Source organism: Limanda limanda, chromosome 13 (genome assembly GCF_963576545.1).
Source record: "Limanda limanda chromosome 13, fLimLim1.1, whole genome shotgun sequence".
Lineage (NCBI taxonomy): Eukaryota > Metazoa > Chordata > Actinopteri > Pleuronectiformes > Pleuronectidae > Limanda > Limanda limanda.
The window spans coordinates 18,518,026-18,541,437 of NC_083648.1; the positions used below are offsets into that span (position 1 = coordinate 18,518,026).

General features: G+C 41.0%; 1 protein-coding gene and 1 pseudogene across 1 annotated transcript; both read left to right on the top strand.

Moving 5' to 3' along the window:
- Positions 1 to 430: 430 nt before the first annotated feature.
- On the top strand, positions 431 to 13,944 carry LOC133018167 (discoidin domain-containing receptor 2-like; annotated as a pseudogene).
- A 424-nt stretch (positions 13,945 to 14,368) lies between these two features.
- Positions 14,369 to 19,665, top strand: LOC133018327 (3-keto-steroid reductase/17-beta-hydroxysteroid dehydrogenase 7-like). The gene is made up of 9 exons (XM_061084665.1): positions 14,369 to 14,531; positions 15,386 to 15,589; positions 15,729 to 15,821; positions 15,959 to 16,073; positions 17,792 to 17,986; positions 18,860 to 18,964; positions 19,086 to 19,142; positions 19,248 to 19,346; positions 19,467 to 19,665. The coding sequence occupies exons 1-9, from the start codon at positions 14,497 to 14,499 to the stop codon at positions 19,572 to 19,574; spliced, it is 1,011 nt and encodes a 336-aa protein (XP_060940648.1). The 5' UTR covers positions 14,369 to 14,496; the 3' UTR covers positions 19,575 to 19,665.
- The last annotated feature ends 3,747 nt before the right edge of the window (positions 19,666 to 23,412 follow it).

A 23,412-nucleotide genomic window follows, 5' to 3' on the forward strand; every position in this document is an offset into this window, starting at 1 on the left:
TTCCAAACCATCACGTCTCCTTCAGTAATTAGCAGGTTCGTCTCTGCAGGGAAATGAGCTCCAGTCTGTTTTTGTCAGTAGCTGGTGGTGGAGGCTGCTGCGCTCAGCGGCCTCTGTGGGCCATAATTGAAACCATTTGTGGATCAGGTGGAATTCTGGGACTTTGGCTTCATCTCAAAATCCCAAGCATATTATTTTCTCTCTTTCTTTCCTCCAGCCAGAAGGACTGTTTCCTCTCTCTCTCTCTCTCTCTCTCTCTCTCTCTCTCTCTCTCTCTCTCTCTCTCTCTCTCTCTCTCTCTCTCTCTCTCTCTCTCTCTCTCTCTCTCTCTCTCTCTCTCTCTCTCTCTCTCTCTCTCTCTCTCTCTCTCCGTGGCTCTCCCTCCCTCTCTCCTTCCATTCCCAGAAAGTCCTTCAGAGGAAGAGGTCAGCGACTTGCAGTGGGGAATGCATCAACTCCCAGTGGATGTGGAATACTCCCCGACACAGATGGTTTCATAACAACCACAGAGGAACGTGCGAATGTAAGTCAGATCCATATTTTCCTCACATGTGAATAATTAACCCTGACGTCCACGTCGACTTCGAGGGAAGTTTGAGTCGGCTCAGCTCGGTTCAGCTCGGCTCGGCGTAGAGAGTGACATCACACAGGAAAATGCAACGGAATTGGCTTTAATGGCCAAGTTCCCCCACATGGAATCTGACTGGTGTGACATTGCTCTGTATTGACACATTAGCTGTGGGAAAGTGGCCAACAACGATTGAACAAATAAGTTTATGAATAGACACGTATATACTGATGTTTATCATATTACATTCATATATAGCTATATACAGTATATACATATACATTGGACGGGTCGAATAACGTTATAATACATACATGAATAGATCTATAAAGGCGCAACAGGGAAAGATATTGTAGCTGAGTTTGTAATATTTCAGTTTGTCACCCACACATTTAGAGGCTTTTACAAGAGAAAGCAAGTTATTATCACCTGAGCCGGAAACTCCAATGAAAGATTAATTTCAGGCCCATTTTACTGTTGTGATACAGGAAGTTAAATTTAGTGTACTGTCTTTATGTATAAAATACACAAGTAACAATACATTCTTGGTGAGTACACATCCCAGGGCGGCAGAAGTACACTCCCCCCCCCCAAAATCTTAGGGGAACACACCACGTGAATGTGGTCTACGTGCAGTTTCTGAGCAGTTTCACAGTGCGTTGGAGGGTGTAAGTCACTGAGACCTTCACTGGGCTTATACAAGGTAAATAAAACTCATACTGCAACCACTGTGGTGGCATAGAGAGAGAGAGAGAGAGAGAGAGAGAGAGAGAGAGAGAGAGAGAGAGAGAGAGAGAGAGAGAGAGAGAGAGAGAGAGAGAGGGAGAGGGAGAGAGAGAGAGAGCAGAACTGTGGGTCACAAGGAGGACTGTGTGTGCATCTACCAGTGAGGAGATCAACAGGGTTGCTCAACGCCACAGAACATTAGTAACATGCTGCTATCGGGATATGTGACTAATACATATACATATAAAAAATCCCTGAGGAAAATAGGTTTTAGCAAATGTGGGAATTCAGAGATGTGGATAATGAATCACATTTTCTTCTGTATTGGTCTAATTATGATGAGTCAAGAATAGATATTTGACCCGAGGTACTGATGATGATAGAATGGAATGGTTGTTTCATTTTACTGCTTAAAGGTTGCCTACCTTTATTTAGAAATTTTAAAAATAAATGTTGCAATGGTTAATATGTTCCGTATTATTACTGATGATACTGCTCTGTTTTTTCCAGATTTTTTTTGCTATGTTGTAGGCTGGACATGATGTGCAAGACAAAATAATAATAAAATCTCATCGTCTGTATTTCAAATTTGTATATTTTTAATTCATTTTCCAATTTGAATCTTAACTTTTTAAGTAATCTAAAAAAAAACTGAAATAAGTTTAGAAAGGTCTTTATCTTCTATTTAAAGTGCCTTGAGATAATGCATATTATCATTTGGTACTATACAAACAAAATTTAACTGAATTGAATAATAGATAGACATTATATCTGTATAGATATAATGAGTGTATATGAGTAGTATGTCTATTATTCAATTCAATTCAATTTCATTTGTATATATATATATATATATATATATATATATATATATATATATACACACACACACACACACAAGCTTTTATACATACAAAGGAAATATATTTTCAGGCTTTCTATTTCTTTTGCAAATTCTAAGATTTACTCTGGATCAATTTTTCTTATCATTTATGTGCATTAGTGTTTTAGCTGAGCCTTTTTATAGTAGAGTTTTTTTTTACATGAGTCATCATTTGACTCATCTCAAATATAGAAGTGGGTGTAAAATGTGTCAATATGATGTATAAAAGCTTATATTACATCTTACTTTGCAGCACTTTGCGCCTCACCACTCACCCACTGATCTATCCTGAAATCCAGCCTTGTATAAAGTTTTTCCCTTTTTATTGTATTTCTATTTTTATTTTTAATATTTCTAACTACTTTTTCCCTTCAACTGCCACTTCCTTGTCCTGCTGTGTTAATTGTGACTTTCCTCAGCGGAGAACCAGTCAAGGTACCTCACACTTCATATCTGACATGTTTAGGTGTGCAGCTCCTGGAGAAGAGATGAAGGTCATGGAGGTTAAACTGATCACACGCCGAGTCGTCTTTATCCTGCTGGCTGCCTCTGCGAGGGCTCAAGTCAACCCAGGTAGATCTTTATCTTTCAACATACATGTCAAGGCCCCTTCATTCCAGTTGAACTGTTCAGGATAGAAATGTGTTGAGTTGAAGTCACAGTGTGCGATCAGGGCCTGCAGCTCCGAGCTCGTCCATGCAGCTATGTCATATTTAAGCTTAAAATAACTTCTTTATTTTCCTGGGGGAGAGGCGTGTTGACAGGATGGAGAAGGAAAGCAATTTTCGGTGGGTGGGCTTAAAATGCAAGAATGTTAACGTGCGTGCGTGTGTGTGTGTGTGTGTGTGTGCGTGTGTGTGTGTGTGTGTGTGTGTGTGTGTGTGTGTGTGTGTGTGTGTGTGTGTGTGTGTGTGTGTGTGTGTGTGTGTGTGTGCGTGTGTGTTTGTGTGTGTGTGTGTGTGCGGTTTACCTAATGGTCAGACAGCAAATACTCCTCAGAACAGGTAGGCCTTTCACATGCGGGGGGGCATTCGTGGAAAAAAAAAAGTTTGAATTTTTTTTAGTAATACCTTCTCTCATATGCACACACCCACATGTACTGCTCTAACTGTTCCACTTCCAGAGTAAAAGGCGTGTTTGTTCTGCTGCTCTCTCAAAGTACATGTTAGAGAGTTCAGTGGGAAGGTGAATAAAACACACGTCCCTTAATGACCAGGTAGTGATGCTGAGGATAAACTGTAATACTGCAGCTGTATAACATGTGGACGTTGAACCATATATCAACAGGCAAATGTAGCATCTCCTGTCACACAAATGTAGGTTAGATATGAAATTGATTGATTTAGAGTTTAAGAAATTTCTCTCACGTGTCTCTGGTATAAATTATGAAGGAGAAACGAAGCACAGGCAGCCTGGAGGCCACTCCCTGCTCATTTTGCTTGGACTGGCACCTACACAGTGATGCCTCTGTTTGGCTTTGGAGGCCTCGAGGTGCTGCAGGAAGGGGACTGCGGGGGGAAGGGATGAGCTCACACCGCTTTACACTCACCTCCTCACATCCTGAAAATACACAATGAGGATAAACACTCACAGTGCATGGGAGAGAATACAGGTTTTACACTCACACATTCGAAGACATATTGAAAGTAATCCAGCAATGCTTCCTGTGTTTGTAGAAATCTGTCGCTATCCTCTGGGTATGACCGGCGGGCAGATTCAGGACGAGGACATCTCCGCCTCAAGTCAGTGGTCCGAGTCGACGGCTGCAAGATTTGGAAGGCATGTTGGGTTATGCATCTTATTCTTTTGATGAAAATATGTCACAAGCGCACTGTATCATTTGACAGTGTGCAAAAGTGTAAATCTCAAATTATCTGTATTCTAACACCAGATGTTTGCACCAAATTCTATTCCTGTTCATTGCTCATGGAGGCGAACATATTCAATTTTGTATCACTTTCTAAAACGTGAGATTTTTCAACATAATTCATGGATCTTGATAAAAGATAACGAGGTATATTTAGTCGACTTTTTGGGAAAATATGGTCCAGATCCAAATAAAAATCCAGATAAAGTGAATTTTAATGCAGTTTTATGAGGGGCCAGTTAGCATCATATGCACTCTACTGGGTGTCATCTTGTTACATGCAGTATTTGCATTTCCTTTTCTCACAACAAATCTGCCTTGGCTTTCGGTTTCGCCGGCAGCATATGTGAAAGAAAAATATTGTCTGAACTTTCATTAAGTAGCTGTTGTGGAGCTTTTGTTGACACCACATGATGTTATGTTTATATTTATTTATTTTAAAAGGGCAATGGCCATTAATTAACATGCATATTTTTGTGTACTTGAGATTTAGCCAGCCAGGCTAGTTTCCATCTGCAGTCCTTGGCAGACTGTTGATTAATAGCACAAACATATCGTATTCAAATTCATTTATAAAGACATACACATACACATACACATACACATACACATACACATACACATACACATACACATACACATACACATACACATACACATACACATACACATACACATACACATACACATACACATACACATACACATACACATACACATACACATACACATACAAATACACATACACATACACATACACATACACATACACATACACATACACATACACATACACATACACATACACACACACACACACACACACACAGACACATACACATACACATACACACACACATCCAGACACATGTATAAAAAACACAGAAGCACATAAACGCAATCACTAAAAGTGCGTTATTTTGAAGCTCGTAGGGCTGGAAGCTGGAGCCAATCCCAGCTGACATTGGGCGAGAAGCTGGTTGCACCATGGACAAGTTGACAGTGGAGCACAAGGCCGACATACTGAGACAAACAGCCAGTTATATGTCCAACACCCATGCATAATTCCTGATTCAGTAACTTGCACTTACTTGTCACTCCTCCAAGCATGGTAGTTTTAAGCAAAGTTACACATAGCACATTTTGTACTTCCTCTATACTAAAGCTTAGCAAATTGTTATATTTATTGATGGTATTGTTAATAAGGTGACAGTGCTAACAACTGAATATAAATTTAAAATTGATATTCGGTGAGGTGAAGAGATTCACACCTCTCTGATATGTGTATGTTGAATATGAATATGGAACTAGCAGCAGCAGCGGACAACTGAAACTCAGCAGGTGTGAAAGTTTGATGAACTCACTACATGTTGAGTAATTATAATCCTATTTTACAACACGACCAGTGATGAATTCATTAACACAGACAAGATCATGCATACTGTAAACGATAAGTTAATGAACTCACCTACATATTCCCTCTTCTCTTTCCTCTCCTCACTCCGTCTTCCTCCTCTGTTTATGTCTTGAAACATCTCCTCCTCTCTCCCCTCTCTGTGTGAACTCTGCCCTTCCTTTCCTTCTCCGTCTGCTCTCTTGTGTCGTCCTCCTCCTCAGACTTGACTTTGACAACGGGGACGGTGACGGGGCCTGGTGCCCTCACATCATGTTGGAGCCGGACGGCCACAAGGAGTATCTACAGGTGGACCTGCGGTCGCTGCACTTCATCACGCTGGTGGGCACCCAAGGTCGCCATGCCGACGGGATGGGTAACGAGTTTGCCCAGCGATACATGATCAAGTACAGCCGCGACGGCAACAACTGGGTGGGCTGGCATGACAGGAAGGGAAGGCAGGTGAGTTGATGTTACAGTGTGTGTACATATATATGAATATATACATATATATATACAACACATTTTCATGTCATCAGGTTCAGATCTATAGAGCTAGAGCAAAAACTATGACAGGTGGGCCTTAGAGAATGGCTTGACTTTGTCTATGAAGAAAACATTGATCTTTAGCTCATCTTGTGTCTGAACAAAATCCAGAAGGGCTTTTTTGACAGTGCAAGTTAATAGATATAAAGATGGACGACACGTCTCCACTTCCTCCCACTATCCAGAGATGAAGCAAAAATACCCTGGTAACAAAGACTGACATCTTGTGATGATGACTTCATCTGTGCAGTGACATAGAGTCCGTTTTCATAACATCAATCAGTTATTAAGGGGGATGCATGTTTTATTAAGGGTAGGGTTAAGGGTAGGGTTTTTGCAAGTGGTTAAGGTTAGAGGAAGACATATCAAGGAGTTTGCTTATGGCCTTGTGTTGCAACTCCTTCAGTAAAGAAACAACAACATCTCAGAAGTGTGAGCTTAAATTCATGAAACAGACCACCATATAGATATTAGAATTTTGATATTTATTCCTGACCCTTTTCTCTCAGTCAGCCCCATGTAACGTGCCTCTTCCCTGTCAGGTCATCGAGGGGAACAGGAACGCATATGACGTGGTGCTGAAAGATCTGGAGCCTCCCATCATAGCTCGCTTCTTCCGCTTCATGCCGGTGACGGACAACTCCATGATCGTGTGCATGAGGGTGGAGCTGTACGGCTGTGAATGGCTTGGTCAGTGATCTTCATCAAACAACATCTATAGTCTATGTTTCTTCAGTGTAGAGTTGCAAAGGGGCAGAAAGTTTCTGGTAAATTTCCGGAAACTTTCCGGAAACTTTCCACGGGAATATTAAGCTCGGGAATTTTGGGAATTTTGAAAAAAAAACAACGATGCAAATTAAACGCTGAGCAATAAAAACATCATTCAAAACTCTATTTTAAAGATGCATGGATTGCAGCACACACTGCACGTTGGATTTCAACCCTCCACTGTGCATTCTTCCATCACATGCACAGATAATTCCCAGCATCCTGCACACTACAGCAGGGCTATTGAGGCCTGCTGTAGTGTGCAGGACTAGTCAGGTAAGTTTCGATGATATTACTCGGGAAAATATATTCGCATGCTGATTGAGGATTGTTCATCTGTTCATCTAGCCTATTTCCATTAATTTATCCATCAATTGTAAAATATTTTTACAGACTATTCCAATTGTTTGGCTAACTATTTATATCTCTGGCATTGCATTAGTGTTTTTCTACAAAAATTTTTCTCATCTTATTCTACAGAACAATGCCACGTGCACTATCTCATGTGTGGAGACATTTCACCCCATCCAATGTAGAAGGAAAGGCTGTGTACATTTGCAAATACTGTGCAAAGACCGATGTTAAGAATGACACAACGATGCAGAAGCATATAGTCAAGTGCCCAAAGTTTCCTCAGGGCTCAAATCAGCCTATGACAAAACAGAATGTTTATATTTCTGTCTGTATATGACAAGGTAAATACAGTTAGTATAAATTACCCACAACATTTTCAGTTTATTACCGTTAATTCCCGTTAATTCCCGTATATTCCCGTTAATTCCCGTTAATTCCCATGGAAAGTTTCCAACTTTGAATATTCCCGGAATTTTGCAACCCTACCTTAGTGCAAACCTCAAATTAGTTTTGCAAGACAAGAGACAGGGCATTGACAAAATAATAGAAGGAGGACAGGAACTTTAAATAAAAGGCCAGTAAACAGAATGGAATGAAAATCTGAGCGTGTGTGTGTGTGTGTGTGTGTGTGTGCAATAATGATTACTATTATCCTCATTACCATCACCAGTAATATAATAACAGTAATAATAATCATCAATAATAATTCTTATTGTCTAATAAGCTGGGGTTTGTACCATCCTGCCCCCTGTTTTCAAAATCTTTATTCCTTGCTTGTATTTTTGGACAGTTGTTTTGTGACTTGTGACATGTTTATTGTCTTGTTATCCTTTGAGCCTACTCTGAGTCAATCAATCTCAATCTTCTCTGACCTGCTCTTTTAGATGGCCTGGTGTCTTACAGCATTCCAGATGGGCACCAGATGATCTACAGAGGCCTGGATGTCTACTTTAATGACTCTGTGTATGATGGAGCATCAGCTGAAAGGTCAGGATTGTACTTCTGAAAAGAAAGATCCTTTAATATAGAAGCAAATAATTCTGTAGTCACTGTCATGTTTTCTTAACCTCAATATTCTTGAAAAACTAAGTGGGGATATATAATGTTTTCCCCTCTGGACCATAGCTTTGGACTCAAATAGAGATTACTTTATAATCTCCTCTCCTCTCATCCTCAAAATATTTTCGCTCTTTTTTTATTTTTCTCTTCTTCCACTCATCACTGCACCAGACTGACAAAGGGCCTTGGCCAGCTGACAGACGGCACCTGGGGTCTGGACGATTTCCTGCACAGCCACATCTACAGCATGTGGCCGGGCTACGACTACGTGGGCTGGAACAACAAGAGCTTCGCCAGAGGCTACGTGGAGATGATCTTTGAGTTCGACCACGTCCGAAACTTCACATCCATGAAGGTGAGAGGGTCAAGGGAGAAAAACTCTCTGGGTGTCTTTCAGCGGAATATTTTTAGATTTGAGTCAACACGATGCTGAACTGAGCTCACATACAATACAGCTACAAATCTTAAATGGGACATAAAATTTAAAACTATTTTGCAAAAAAGCACAGTTGTGTGAAAATGATATTTTTGGTGGAAGTATTATTTGTCAAGCGCTATGGCCTGAATTCAGAGATGGAAGATTATGTTTTTCAGCACAGCAGGACTGATTAGTCATCACTACACCTTCCTCGGCTTCTGTCCATTTTGGGTTTTGCATTTGTTAACCTCTCATTTGAGAAAAACAGATATTCCTTGTGGATATGAAATAGATAAATGAGTATTTACCAGAGAGTTTTTGGTTCTTTGATAAAGCTTTACATACCTGTTACCTCCACAGGTTCACTGTAACAACATGTTCAGCCGGGGGGTGAGGATGTTTCGACAGGCCTCCTGTTACTTCCGCTCGGGCCCAGACTGGGAGGCCGACCCGGTGACCTTTAGGCCCCCAGCCGACCGCGTCAGCCAAGTCGCCCGCTTTGTCACCGTGCCCCTGGGGGACCGCACAGCCAGCGCCATCAAGTGCCGCTTCCACTTCGGTGACCTTTGGATGCTGTTGAGCGAGGTGGCCTTTCAATCAGGTTAAAAAAAGGGGGATGTGGGTGTCGTCTTCTGTCGTCCATCCTGGTGGAAACTTTCTAATGTGATGCTTTCATCCTCCTTTGTTCATCATTTGTTTTTCTTCACTTTGTTCCTTCACTCACAGGCTCAGCAGTGTACAACACATCTCTGACTCCTCGCAAACATGGACACCCCACAAACACTCTACCAGGTCAGCAGCTGAGCCCTCTGTGATTTTCTTTTGTCTCTAAGTAGAGGCTGTTGTTTGGCTGAAGTAAGAGTGTAAGAAAATAGTTCATGGCTGCCAGGAAGTGATGTGGCAGGTTTATCTGAACATGTATCAGGATTGTGAATAAACGTATTTGGTTTATTGGATTTGATAAGAGATAATCAGCAGGCAAGCTCAGGAAGAGACTGTAGTTAAAAGATTGTTATAGAATTGGTAATGTGATGGTTTTGAGTTAAAATGACAAAAGATAAGTAAAATAAGATAAGTAATATTGTGATCAGAGTAGACAGGCTATATTATTGAATGAATGAATGATTAATTGAAGTAGGTATAATTATCTTAACATCTCTTTGTGTGTTATGTCTCATTGTGTGTGGAATAAATAAAAAGGTCAAAAATATTATTCAGTCAGATGCAAGTATGATGACATTTGAAAATATTTTTTCTATTATGTATTTATAAGATTACTCTATATTGATATTTTTCACTAACTTGTTTTAGTGACACGCATATCATTGTGATATATAATGATTTATTCCAGTCTTAAGGTGCAGGTAATTGCATTGAAAAAAAATGTGGTTTAACTCAAACATATGTGTGAGTTAACAGCGCCCCCTAGTGGCAGCATCAGAAAGGCCTCCTCACCATGAAGGCTTCTTGCTGCACTTGTAATGAAACATGAAGACGACTGTGCGACGAGGGTGTTAATTATTTTGGGATTTACTATGAGGAGAACTTCAATTGTGACGGATTAAATGAAATCCTCCCTTGACTGCCGACTCTCATCTCCTCTTTGACAGGGGATGATCCCACTCACAAAGTGGATGAAAGCAACACCCGCATCCTGATTGGCTGCCTGGTGGCTATCATAGCCATCCTCATGACCATCATAGTCATCATCCTGTGGCGGCAGGTGTGGCAGAAGATGCTGGAGAAGGTGAGAAGAAGAGAGGTGTGATGGGGGAGTGCTACACATGTGAGGGGCCCATGGAGCCACACAGATATCTAGTGGAAGCAGACAGCAGTGAGCAGTGTATTGTACACTGAATTGTATTAAATGTCACTATTTCCATATTTGATGTTCAGTTCCCTCTCACAGCAAAGTGACAACTACTGAAATAGACCTGTAGCTCTGACACTGCCTGCGGCTCGTTTATACAACTCACAACAAACCGAAGTTGCTTGTGTTGACGTGTTAACGTTGGTTCGTGCTGGACAGAATCAAACAAATCACCACGGTAACTACAGTTATTGAAGATAGAAACAGTACAACTAACCAACCACGTGTACCGTGAAACTGTTAATGTAACCACTTCACCCCCGGCTAAACCTGGGTTCTACTACACCCTTCTGCATTTCATTTTTGTGTTCCACCTCTTTTCCACTCCGCGTGAACTGTTCACCAAAGCCTGCTCACCTCAAAATCTATTCCCTGTGTCTGTGCGATAATGCTGAAAATTATGTTTATGTATGATGTTCTAAAATTTCAATTCATTTGGCCCTTTGCCACTATGAGCATCTGCCTCTGTTGCGGTTTTCAGATTTCAGTTCATTGACATCCTCTTCAATGTCACTGGTGTTATCCAAGTATGTCAACACACTTCTCTTGCAGTTTGTTTGACATCAAGAACAAATGACAGACCTCATCTCTCACTCACTTCCTCAGGCGTCCCGTCGCGTCCTGGACGATGAGCTCACAGCTCGTCTCGCCATCCAGACCGAGGCCTTCTGCTTCCAACACTCTCTGTCCACGGAGGGCGGCTCCACCTCCAACTCCACCTATGAGAGAATCTTCCCTCTCTGCGCCGACTACCAGGAGCCGTCACGCCTCATCCGAAAGCTGCCTGAGTTCGCTCAGTCCGCGGAGCACCTCGGTAAGATGGTAAAGAAAAACCTTGCACTATATACTGGAAGGATTGGGATCATTACAGCTGCTGTGGTGTGTTGTGTTTGTGTGCCTGTGGTTCAGATGGTGCCCCCCACTATGCGGAGGCAGACATCATCAGCCTGCAGGAGTCGGCCTCAGACAGCAGCACCTACTCCATCACCGCTGTCAACATGAATCTCTTTGCTGGCACCGACTCATCCATGAAAGAGTTCCCCAGACACAAGCTCACCTTCAAGGAGAAACTGGGAGAGGGCCAGTTTGGAGAAGTACATTCAGTTTTGTGCAATAGAAAATATTATTGGGAGTGGTTGTTAGCTTGATTGGCCTGTTCTCCCTTTGCCATTATGATATTGATGTATCTTATATATCGCTAACTTTGAAACCTGACTGATAGATATTGCTGGCAGTCACTAAACAGTTCACGTTGACACTTAGTGGTATTAAACTGAGCAGAAGAGATGGTTCCAAGTGGAGCCAAGAGGATGATGGACTGACATCATGATGGACTGTTTATGTACAGGTGCACTTGTGTGAGGCCGAGGGCATGCAGGAGTTTTTGGGCGAGGATTTTTCTATAGAGGGAAACAATGAGTCACCTCTGCTTGTCGCTGTGAAAACACTGCGGGAAGACGCCAACAAGAACGCGAGGTAAAAACAACTTCTGACAATTTCTGTTTGCAATTTTAAGCCGTGTTCTTTCAATCAGACATGACTCGGCCCTCTCCAGTCTCAGTCATGCGGAGGATTACATTTGTTGTGCTGCAGAAACGACTTCCTGAAGGAGATCCGCATCATGTCCCGCCTGATGGACCCCAACATTGTGCGTCTGCTGGCGGTGTGTGTGGACACGGACCCGCTGTGCATGATCACTGAGTACATGGAAAACGGAGACCTGAACCAGTTCCTGTGCAACCTCAGGCTGAAGGAGGCTGCAGACGAAGACAAGGCAGAGCAGGAGGAGAGGGAGGGGACCAGCATGGTCAGGTGGGCTCATATCTTAACATCAGCGCTGGGATGTAACAAAGTACATTTACTTTGTTTGTGTACTTAAGTACAGTTTTGATGTATGTGTAGTTTGTTTTTTCCGTTTCGCTTTTACTCCACAACAAGTCAGTAAATGTCTGTACTTTCGACTCCACTATATCTTTACAAAGTATAACATAACATGTTCACATTGTTTTTTGAGAAGGAGATTGGTCCTTTGACCCAATCAGAGGAGGCAGGTAACACTAGACCCCGCCTCCTGCATCAGGTGGTTTAGAAGAAACACCTGAAATGAATTCAGAAGTCGCCGAGACTCAACCATTAATTGTTATGTCAGTTCAATGTATTTTCAGTGGTATCACCTCAGCTGTCTAACATGTCAGAGTGTAATATATTGAGCCAACGAGACGAGACCCTATCTCTCTGTTTGTGGTCTCCTGTGCCCTCAGCTACAGTAAACTGATTGGGATGGCCGTGCAGATTGCATCTGGCATGAAGTACTTGTCCTCTCTCAACTTCGTCCACCGCGACCTGGCCACGCGTAACTGCCTGGTGGGGAAGAACTACACGATAAAAATTGCCGATTTCGGCATGAGCCGGAACCTGTACAGAGGAGACTACTACAGGATCCAGGGCCGGGCCGTCCTGCCCATCCGCTGGATGTCCTGGGAGAGCATCCTGCTGGTGAGGGCTTTGGAGTGAAGTGTGATTTCTGTTGAGAAAAGTAAAAATAACATTTAGTTAGTGATGATAAAACTGTATCTGTGATATTTATCCCATGTGTTCCAGCCAAACACCACCTAATTGTAATATCTACATTGTTTTTCTGAGTCTATTTGGTGAAAGGTGTCTTTTTTCTCAGGGTAAGTTCACCATGGCCAGTGACGTGTGGGCATTTGGTGTGACTCTGTGGGAGATCTTGACTCTGTGTAAGAAGCAGCCATACTCCCAGCTCTCTGACGAGCAGGTCATTGAAAACACAGGCGAGTTCTTCAGGGACCAGGGCAAGCAGGTAAACACCACACAGGTTCAGGTCCCCAATCCCGCAGGGTACACTTTGTTTTAGGCGGTCACAGTTAAATTAATGTAATCAGCTCCTGTTATATCAAATTTTATTCCAGACTTACTTTAAAGTGTCCTTTTACATAAATCCTACATTAATGTTTTTGCTTCGTGCTCCCAGGTGTACCTGCCGAAGCCGCTGTGCTGTCCTGAGAGAGTCTACAGCGATCTGATGCTGAGCTGCTGGAGGAGGAACGCCAAGCAGAGGCCGAGCTTTCAGGAGATGCACGCTCATCTGACGGAGAGTCTGGCGTAGCAGATCGGACGTAGAATCCCTCTCTGCCGAGCACTGCGTTGTTTGCTTCTTTTCAGTATTTAGGACTCACTTGGAGTCAGACACACCCTGTCAAATGTTTGCATTTAATAAAGCCCTGCTTTCCTTAACGGTGCTGTAAATGAAGAGGGTTTACACTTGGATGGAGACTTTTTGTGTAGATAGTTAAAGCAGTATTAACTCAGAGTGTTCACGCCTCTGTGTATTTATTAAGTTCTTTTATATGTGTATTTATAGAGTACGCCAAAGTAATCCTAGGTAATGAAACACAGATGATGTCTACAAAATTGTCCTTGACATACTGTAAGTACATATGTTTCTATTGCACATGCATAAGAGAATGTCAGTCATTTGTGTGATCTTTTTCACTGTTTCTATTTATGCTTTATTATTTTTTAACGTTAACAAATGACACAATATTGACTGTTTTCTGATTCAGGATCTTTTTAACTATGCAGAATCTCTTTTAGATGCGTTATAAACATGTTTAAGTCCTTTTACAAGAATAAATGAAGTGTATATTGTTGAACAGAAGCAAAGACCAAAGTTTTTTTAACGCTGTCCAACCAAAGAGCCTTGTAAATAAATAATAAAGCATTAATCTCCTCTGGTTATCATGTCTTTATTGAGTTATTAGAGACGTTTTTGATGTTTGCGCTCTTCAGCGGTTTGGTCCTCGCTGCTGCCCGTTGTGGAAGCTGATTGGCCGGTTCTTTGCTGACATCCAATCACACCACGGGTAGACCGGAGCATATAGGCTGCTGTGTTTCCACCCACCGGAATCGAACGATGTGCTGATGGTGGCCGGTCACAGAGACTCGTACCTGCCCAGAGGAAGTGTTCAGACCCGAGGTTCAGACAGCGGGATCGTCCACAGCTGAAAACAAGCCACAGGCATGCAGAGAGTTGTTGTTGTGACCGGAGCCAACAGGTTAGATTGTTACTGAATAATACTCACTCGATCTGTGTGTGTCCGTGTGTTACATTACATTTCATTTAGCTGACGCTTTTATCCAAAGCGACTTACAATCAGTGCATTCAACCCACAAGTGTGTGTCTGTGTGTGTTTGTGACTGTGTAAACAATGTAGCTTAACTGTGGGAGTGCACGTTCGTCCGATTGAGAGATGAACTTCATCTAAAACCATGATCAGTTGTTGTCATGTGAAAGAATTGAAGTTTTTAAATTGTATGAAACATTTTTTGATCTGCTATCAAACATACAAAACTCAAAACATGAACACAAAAAAAGTATTTAAACACGTTTCCATTTTTAGAATAGTGAAATCAAAAGCAACTATATTAAATAAAAAAGATAATCGCCATAGCCCCAGTTTGGTCAAACAAAATATAAGTCTACATTAGAGCCAGACTTTTTCAGATGTTGATACTGATATGTTTGCTTACATATATTAAAATAAAATTATTTTACTCTCTCTCTCTCTCTCTCTCTCTCTCTCTCTCTCTCTTTCCATCTCTTTCTCTCTTTCTTTCCATCTCCACCTCTCTCTCTCTATCTCACTCTCTCTCTCTTTCCATCTCTCTCACTATCTCTCTCTCTTTCCACCTCTTTCTCTCTGTCTCTCTTTCCATCTCTTTCTCTCTTTCTTTCCATCTCTCTCTCTTACTCTCTCTCTCTCTTTCCATCTCTTTCTCTCTGTCTCTCTCTCACGCTCTCACTCTCTCTCTTTCCATCTCCCTCTCTCTCCTCTCTCTCTCTCTCTCTCTCTCTCTCTCTCTCTCTCTCTCTCTCTCTCTCTCTCTCTCTCTCTCTCTATCTCTGCAGTGGCATCGGCCTGGCGTTGTGTGAGCGGCTGCTGACTGAGGACGCCCAGCTCCTCCTGTGTCTGGCCTGCAGAAACATGCAGCGGGCCGAGGCCGCCCGGGACGCCCTGCTGACGTCTCACTCCGATGCTCGCGTGGACCTGCTGCACCTGGACGTGGGCTCTGTGGAGTCTGTCCTCGCTGCCGCTCAGGAGGTCAGGGCCAGGTGAGAGACCTTTGGTACCCTGATGTTATAACTCTGTTTTGTTTCCATGACACTGCTCCTTGTTCTCTTCTCTCTATGGTTTTAACTACTATGAATATGAATTGGAAACTGATTGGCACACATTTGTGTTTTTCTACAGATACAGCAGAGTTGACTTTCTGTATCTAAATGCAGGAATTATGCCCAATCCACAAGTGGATCGCAAAGCCTTTTTCAAGGGCTTGTTCTCCAAGTAAATGTCCAAACCCACCTCCTGACTTTGGATGATTTTTTAAGTTATTTGATCTTGCCTTGTAGTGCGCTGGCCATATACCACTATATTCTGTTCATGTTTGTGCTCTTATGTAATCATTTCCCCTCTCACCACAGGAATGTCATCAACATGTTCTCTACAGCGGAGGGTATCTTAACTCAACAGGATCGAGTCAACGCAGATGGACTGCAGGAAGTGTTTGCCACCAACCTCTTTGGTCATTTCCTTCTGGTACATACCTCAGATGGTTAGCATCATAGTGTAGCAGCACAGCATCTGCATATGGACATATTTGTCAAAAGTAAAGGCCAATTTATGCTTGAGCGTATTTTGTAAAACGGATAGATAAGACCGCCCTATCCGTCGTGAAACGACCTCTCCGAGTGCTTCGGACAGCTTTTCGTACAGGTCTGATTTTTCTAACTTCTCCGTGTTGTGTCGGAGAGCCCGCGGACATCTCTTGGCTGTGATTGGTCCGCGAACGACATCATTTCCGTATGTCATCATTTCCGTACGACGTCATTTCTGTTCGACGTCATTTCCGGACCTGTAACTTCCTGATTCACAATAAATACATACACAACTACGATTCTACGATTAATGTGACGTGTGTGTTAAGCCAGGGGAGTTGTCCGGCTGACGGTGGCTCGTTCGAGCACTGACGACATGTGTGCACGGTCACAGACGGTTAGAACGAGCTTTCAAAACGGCGCTAGCAGGCTAGGCTAGCGGGCTAGGCTAGCCACCATGCTAACTGCGGTGGTAACAGTGCATAACCCCGCCGTCACGACTTTAATTCCACTTCTATCATGACACTGTTTCTATAATACCGTCAGGTTAGAAGCAAACACTGGGTAGTAGTTAGTGTCGGGAGTCCCTGCTGACTGTGTGTGGAAGCTGGGGGGGAGCTAGCTTGGAGGGGAGCTAGCTAGCTACATGTAGCCTCAAGCAGATTCAAGCTGTGGAATCAGCAACACAGTTCGGAAACAAGACCGGGGAACCGCTGCGCTAAGAAACGATAACATCAGCATCTTGACCCGCTGGGTGTCACTTTATTTAGTTCTGTTAGTTGCCATGGTTCAGTGTGTGGGACGCAAGCTAACAGATGTAAGCAGAGACACGTGGACTTCTTCTTCCCAAATGGGGTAGGCTTCTCTGAGCTCGTCTTCCGTTGCGCCACCTATGGGTTTGGCGATGAATTTTTTCCGACGTAGAGTGTCGGAGAAGTAAAAAGCAAAAAGACTCTTTGCCCCCCGCTGAGACCTCTCCGAGAAACGGACACGTAGTAGTATATAAGAGCCTTAAAACAGGGTGCAGGGTCAATGTTCATATTACATTTGTTATGTTTTGATAAAATCAATACATTTGGTTATAAAGTATTATATCATATTAATATATCATACTAAATCTAAGTAAATTAAAGGTAAATAAGGGTAAGTTTCCCCATTGTGGGACTATCAAAGAATTAAAGTTATTTACTACACTACTGAAATACTATAATATATCTATAAATATAATTTAGAAAATTTTGAATTATTAAACAACAACATTGTTATGTTGTTGGCTTTTGATTTATGACTTTTGCGGGGAATTATTCACTAGACAAAATCAAGACACCTCATCAATTTGATGCCTATGAGTGTGTTCAGAAGTCATAATAAATCAATATGAAAATGTGAATGTGATTGCACATAAAACATTAAAGAGCCCTTTCTTGCCTTATTACACCAGTTTAAAATAGATACAGCAGAATATGTCAATATGATGAGGCAGCTATTAAGGTCTTTAATTACCAGCAGTGTAGTTTAAATGTTTCCTCATATCCGTGATGTATTACAGGGATTGAAATCCTCATTACCTATGTTTTAAAAAAAATTCTCTTTGCAGTTATCTTGACCTGTTGCTTGATATTCTTATTCATTGATATTCCTTCCTTCTCTGTGTTCCAGATCAGGGAGCTGGAGCCTCTGCTGTGTGAGGCAGGACACACGTCCAGGGTGGTGTGGACCTCCTCCAGTAACGCCCGTCGCTCTGCCTTCAACATTGAGGACCTGCAGCACAGAAATGGGACGGAGCCCTACAGCTCCTCTAAGTACGCTTCAGACCTGCTCAGCTTGGCGCTCAGCAAACACAAGAACAGCCAGGTTTGTCTTTCACAAACACACAGTGTGTAGAAATTGAACTGGAATGACTCTGTGTTCAAGTTTGAGATTATTCTAAGACTCTAAGATAATGAAGAGAAGCACTAAGAAGATTCATACATTTCTGCAGGGAATCATTAGAGGCAATTTTTGTGTGAACTGTTAAATAGGAGGGGAACTGGTTGAATAATTGCTCTATTCAAATTGTGGTTTTATTGAAATGTTCTTTACTTCATATTCTTTATTTACTTGTTGGATTATCCACTGGTTTAAGTAATGAAAACCATAAACCCAACCTAATTACCCAATCAGACAGCTCAGTATACGACCTCATGACTCTACCTGCTGCACTTGTGTATACATTGTGTGTTGGTCCATTTTAAAAGGTTTGCACATTGTGCTTCCTCTGAGGCTTTAGTTGAGTGTTGAGCTCTTTATTTGATGTGTATGGTTGTGTGTGTTTTAAAATTATGTTTCTTGAGGGCCTGAATAATTGGACTGTGCATTAATGGACTGAACGTGTGTAAAATGTTTGTAATTTAGTTTTTTATGGAGAATTTAAATTATTTCTAACATTTACCATGTATTCACTTTATTGTAATCTGAGTTTGTAGCATTATCTGAATGCCCTATAAGTTCTTACTAGACAGTGTCGCTTTAGTTTTTTGTTTTAATACATCAAGATTAACTTATACAGGACTCACAGGTAGGGGTGGCGTTAACACTTGACTACAATCAGTTGGTGTGACAGTTTTAAGCTTTATTACAATAAATGATTAAAAAAATAAATATTATATTAAAACCACCTTTAAAAGCACCTGTCATTAAACATTTATCTGATATTAAAAGTAAGTATTTTTCTTCTCTGTGGTACAGGGGCTGTTCTCCTCTGTGATATGTCCCGGACTGGTGATGACTAACCTGACCTACGGTATCCTGCCCTCCTTCTTCTGGACTCTCATCATGCCCATCATGTGGCTGGTGAGGGATTTCTTTAAATTATCTTTTTTATTATTTTGCTAATTCTGACATGTCTGAACATTGAAGTTACATATGAATTATCTCATGTTCATGTCATATATCTTCCCATTGTGCCGAACAGATCAGGATCTTCACCAACACTTTCACACTGACACCCTCCAATGGGGCTGAGGCACTGGTATGTTGTAGTGTGTGGTTCCTATGAGAAATATTTGATTGACTCATCATATCTCTGCAATAGACACATTATAAACATGGATTGCTGCTCTGGTCTTTTCCACAGCACTGGCTGTTTCTTCAAAAGCCTGAGTCTCTGGATCCAAGAGCAAAATATCACAGTTTAACATCAGGGCTTGGAACAAACTACACTCAACCTCAACAGGTGAATCACATGAGAACATGAGAAAGTGCTCAGACAGTAAAACATAGAAAGGTACTGTGATATTCTGCCAGAGACACATATATATATGATTAACCTCTGGTGTTTGTGTTCATGTGTTAGATGGACATTGATGATGACATGTCCGAGGTCCTCTACTCAAAACTTCTTGACCTGGAGAAGGAAGTTAGAAGGAAACTCAGTGAGAGAAACGCTGATGACAAAGCTTAAACTGTACCTCAATGAGGTGGAGTGAATAAAAGTGCTCGTATTCATTATACATGTGTTTTTATATGTGATTAAAACAACCATACTTCTACTATTTCACTCTAGTTCATGTTGGCAACAGGAGATGAAGCTACTTCTGGAATCCCTGCACTTGGTGAATCCTGTGAAAATTGGTCAAATGATAGTGAAGCAATGAATGAGGCATCTATTAATTTGCAGCATGATTAAAAAATAATAATTATTGTTCAAATGTAGCCTCACTACAGTGCAAACACTCAAACAAGCCAGCCTGACCAGTAGGTGGGGATAAAGTCTCTTAGAGCAATCAGTCAAATACAAGAGAAGAGTATTGTGAAAAATGCTCAGTGAGCTTATTCTGCTTTTCAGCAGAGGGCAAAGTATCGTTTTTATTTAACAAATTATTTTTTTTACATGAATACACGGATATACAGAAAGTGTACAGTATCTTAGTTTTGGTGACTTAAAACATTGTTTGTTTGATGATGAGAGGCTCAAACGAAGAGGGAAATGTTTGTTTAGCAGATTATCCACATTATAATGGACAGGGTCTTGGATTTTAAAGGAACATGGAATACGTTTACATGAACACCATTAATCTGACTATTGAGTTCATTCTGAAAAAGACATTACTCCTATTATGACATATAAAGCAGTTGCTAATATTCCATTCATTCATCTCTAAATATTATAGAGCATAAACTGACTGACTCACATTACAACATTACGTTCATTGCGTCATGTCTGACGTTCCTGCCAGAATTTTAAAACCACAACCTGAAATAGTTTAACGCATGACGCTACCATTTTATAACCATCTGAGTGTTTTCTTTCAAATTTTGCATAAGCTTGAACTCCTTGTTATTTTTCCATCTTGTAACAGTTGGTAACATCCACACAAAATGCTGTGAAAACTCATGTTCTGTGTCTCATTCAGGCTGTTTTCCTAGTAATAACATCAGAATATTGGTGTCCATGGAAACGTGTCTAATGTAAAGTCTTCTTTTATTCTCAGTCCCCTGACAGCAATGCTCTAAAGACTTAAAACACTTGAACATCTTGAGTCAACATCGAACTGACCGGTCTCATAAGAACCGCTGAAAACACAAACTCTTCCATTAATGAGCCATTTTGCCCTTTCTACAAAACTACTCATGTAACTTTTGATATTTTAATTCATCAATATTACAAATGTACATTTTCCTATATCAAGGTAAGGCATTCACAACCCCCAACTTTTTATGAAGTCTAATAAAAGCATTCATGAACTGACCTGCCACATGTTTTCAATAATGTCATATTGTTGTCAGGTGAGATCAATACCAGCAGAAGTCTCGTGTGTTGCTGCTTTCCTCTTGTAATGTAGTCACACCACCTGATAGCTGTATCCTGTTTCCTTTTAAACCATACGTCTTTCATTACAAACTGTAATTAGCTGTTTGTTTCCTGAGGTCATCGACTGACCTCCAACACCGACCTCCAACTCAATCATCATCTGAAGCTCACCACAGATCAATAGTGATGATGCCCGACGAGGACATGAACTGTTTGTCCAAACAAGGGATGACATCAGCAATTGACCTTTCAAAATATAAGACATTAGCTAATTCACTAAATAGATGTGTAACATGACACATTTTTATTCCGTGGTTTGCTCTAACACTTTAAATTGAAAGCAGCAGACTGTTGAACTCTTGTTACATGAGCTGCTCAGACATGTTCAGCTGACACTGATCTCCTGCGGGTTATTTTCCTATCGGCCATCTCTGTTAAAGGTGGACTTGAATTTTCAGATTTTCAACTTTCTTTGGTCTCTTCTTGGCTTGTTCTATCATATATTATGTAAGTCTGTTATAAGTGTGACTTTTTATTTTAGCAGTTGTTGCAGTCTTCTCTGTTAACATGCCTGGGACAGCGAAAGAGTGGGAATAAGAGGGAAATGAGCAGGTTTTTCAGACTAATTGAAAACAAAAGACGGGTTAAAAAGTCCATTGACAATAATTTTTGTTATTTTTCAAAATAATGTGTGTTGTCTTTATGCTCCACAAAGGATCAGTGGCTCTAGATTAGTTCTGTCTGTATGAGAAAAAGTCCTTAGAACAGCAGATCCCTCATTAAAACAACAAATAAATGGCGAACAGTCATTTACTATCTATAGAACTTGATAAATAAATGTTCTGTCATTTATATGTGTACATGAGATGGTAGCCTTTCCCAAAAGGGTTATAGGAAATTTCTGAAATAAACTAATAGACACTTCTGTCCTTCTTCTTATCCAAACTGATCAGTCGTTGCAACATAACAGTTCAAGAAAGGAAACATGAGGCCTGGCCACCGGATCTCCTGAGGATACTGGTGGAGGCTGTGTAAATAAACAGGCTTGCTTTTAATTTGAAATATATACACCATTAGATAATTATGTAAAGCAGTAACTTTTATATATCAACTGCATATTGGAACACCACTGTACTGTAGCAGTAATGTGGTGATAATGAACATGAATATCCTTCCAAAACCAAGGACTGAATATATTGATAAATGTGTTCTTCAGGGAATGAAGAAGCCTTAATAAATATGTGATGGTATTCATAAAAATAAAAAAAACGGTTCCTAAGCAACAGCATACAGGCTCTGTGCAAGCTGCATTGTGGGAAAAATAAAACATTTTGCTAGACCATGTTGTGGGTCTGCTGCCTATGACTGAGTGTTATCTGACTGTAACTAATGTCGCTGATTAGGATAATGCATGAGGTCCATCTTAGCCTCAACACTACATTATAATACTGTTGGATTGTGTGATATTAAGCATAAAAACAAAAGACAATCACCATTGGTAATCAGTGATATTTTGGTTCTCCCTGTCTTTAATAACACTTAATGAAAAGGCACCACATATGTAAACAAATATAGTTAGCACATCATGACATATTAGAGCCTCGCCGCTGTTATCTGTTCTGCAGATCATGAATCATTTTTGTGTTGTAAAGAGTGTGTCTGTTCACCCAAGAGGTCAGTGGAAAAGCTTCACTGCCCTCTATTGGTAAAAAAAAGTAAGACATCCATACCTGTGCATGCCCTGCACGTTGCATGGAGATAATAACAAGGTGAGAGTGGAGCTACTTGCAGCCAGAGGGAACTAACAAGATTCCTGTTCAAAATTCTGTGCTGCATCTGATGCTATTTATTACAGATGTTACAGGCTTGGTGGGACTGAAACTGACACACACTGGGGTTAAGTCATAATATAAACTTTGTTTATGACTGCAAGATGGGAAGTTTAGAATTGTACGTGAGCAGGATACCTTCAGGATAAATAGTGCACTAGGTCATATTTTATTTTCTCTGTCTGCATCTCAGAGCCAGGCCTCTTGTTTTTTTGCTTGGCCTCTTCAGAGCAGCTGTGATCTGTCTCTTGAGTGAATTTCTCATCAGGATTTGTCACTGTCCAAAGTTGATCAGAATAAACAGGTTTCAAAAAACAAGCGGATCAATAGGTGAACAAATGTTACCCTAGGTTTTACAGAGGATAGGTGCCAAACTATGTCTTGGCTGACTGCTCACTTAAGTCGTATTGTCACTGTGGTTGGCAGACATGTGGAAATGAAGGGTCCAACACATAATCCACAGTAAAACCACAACTTTTCATGTGACAGTCTGTTTTTTGTACAGATTAAAATATCTGGCTTCAGATTTACTGTACAGAAATAATATTGGTAACCATCTTTTCATCCAATGCTCAGCAAGAAAGCAAACGATGGGGAAATATCAAATATCAAAAAATCAAATGTAAATGCTGACAGTCATGCTGACACAAAAAGTACAA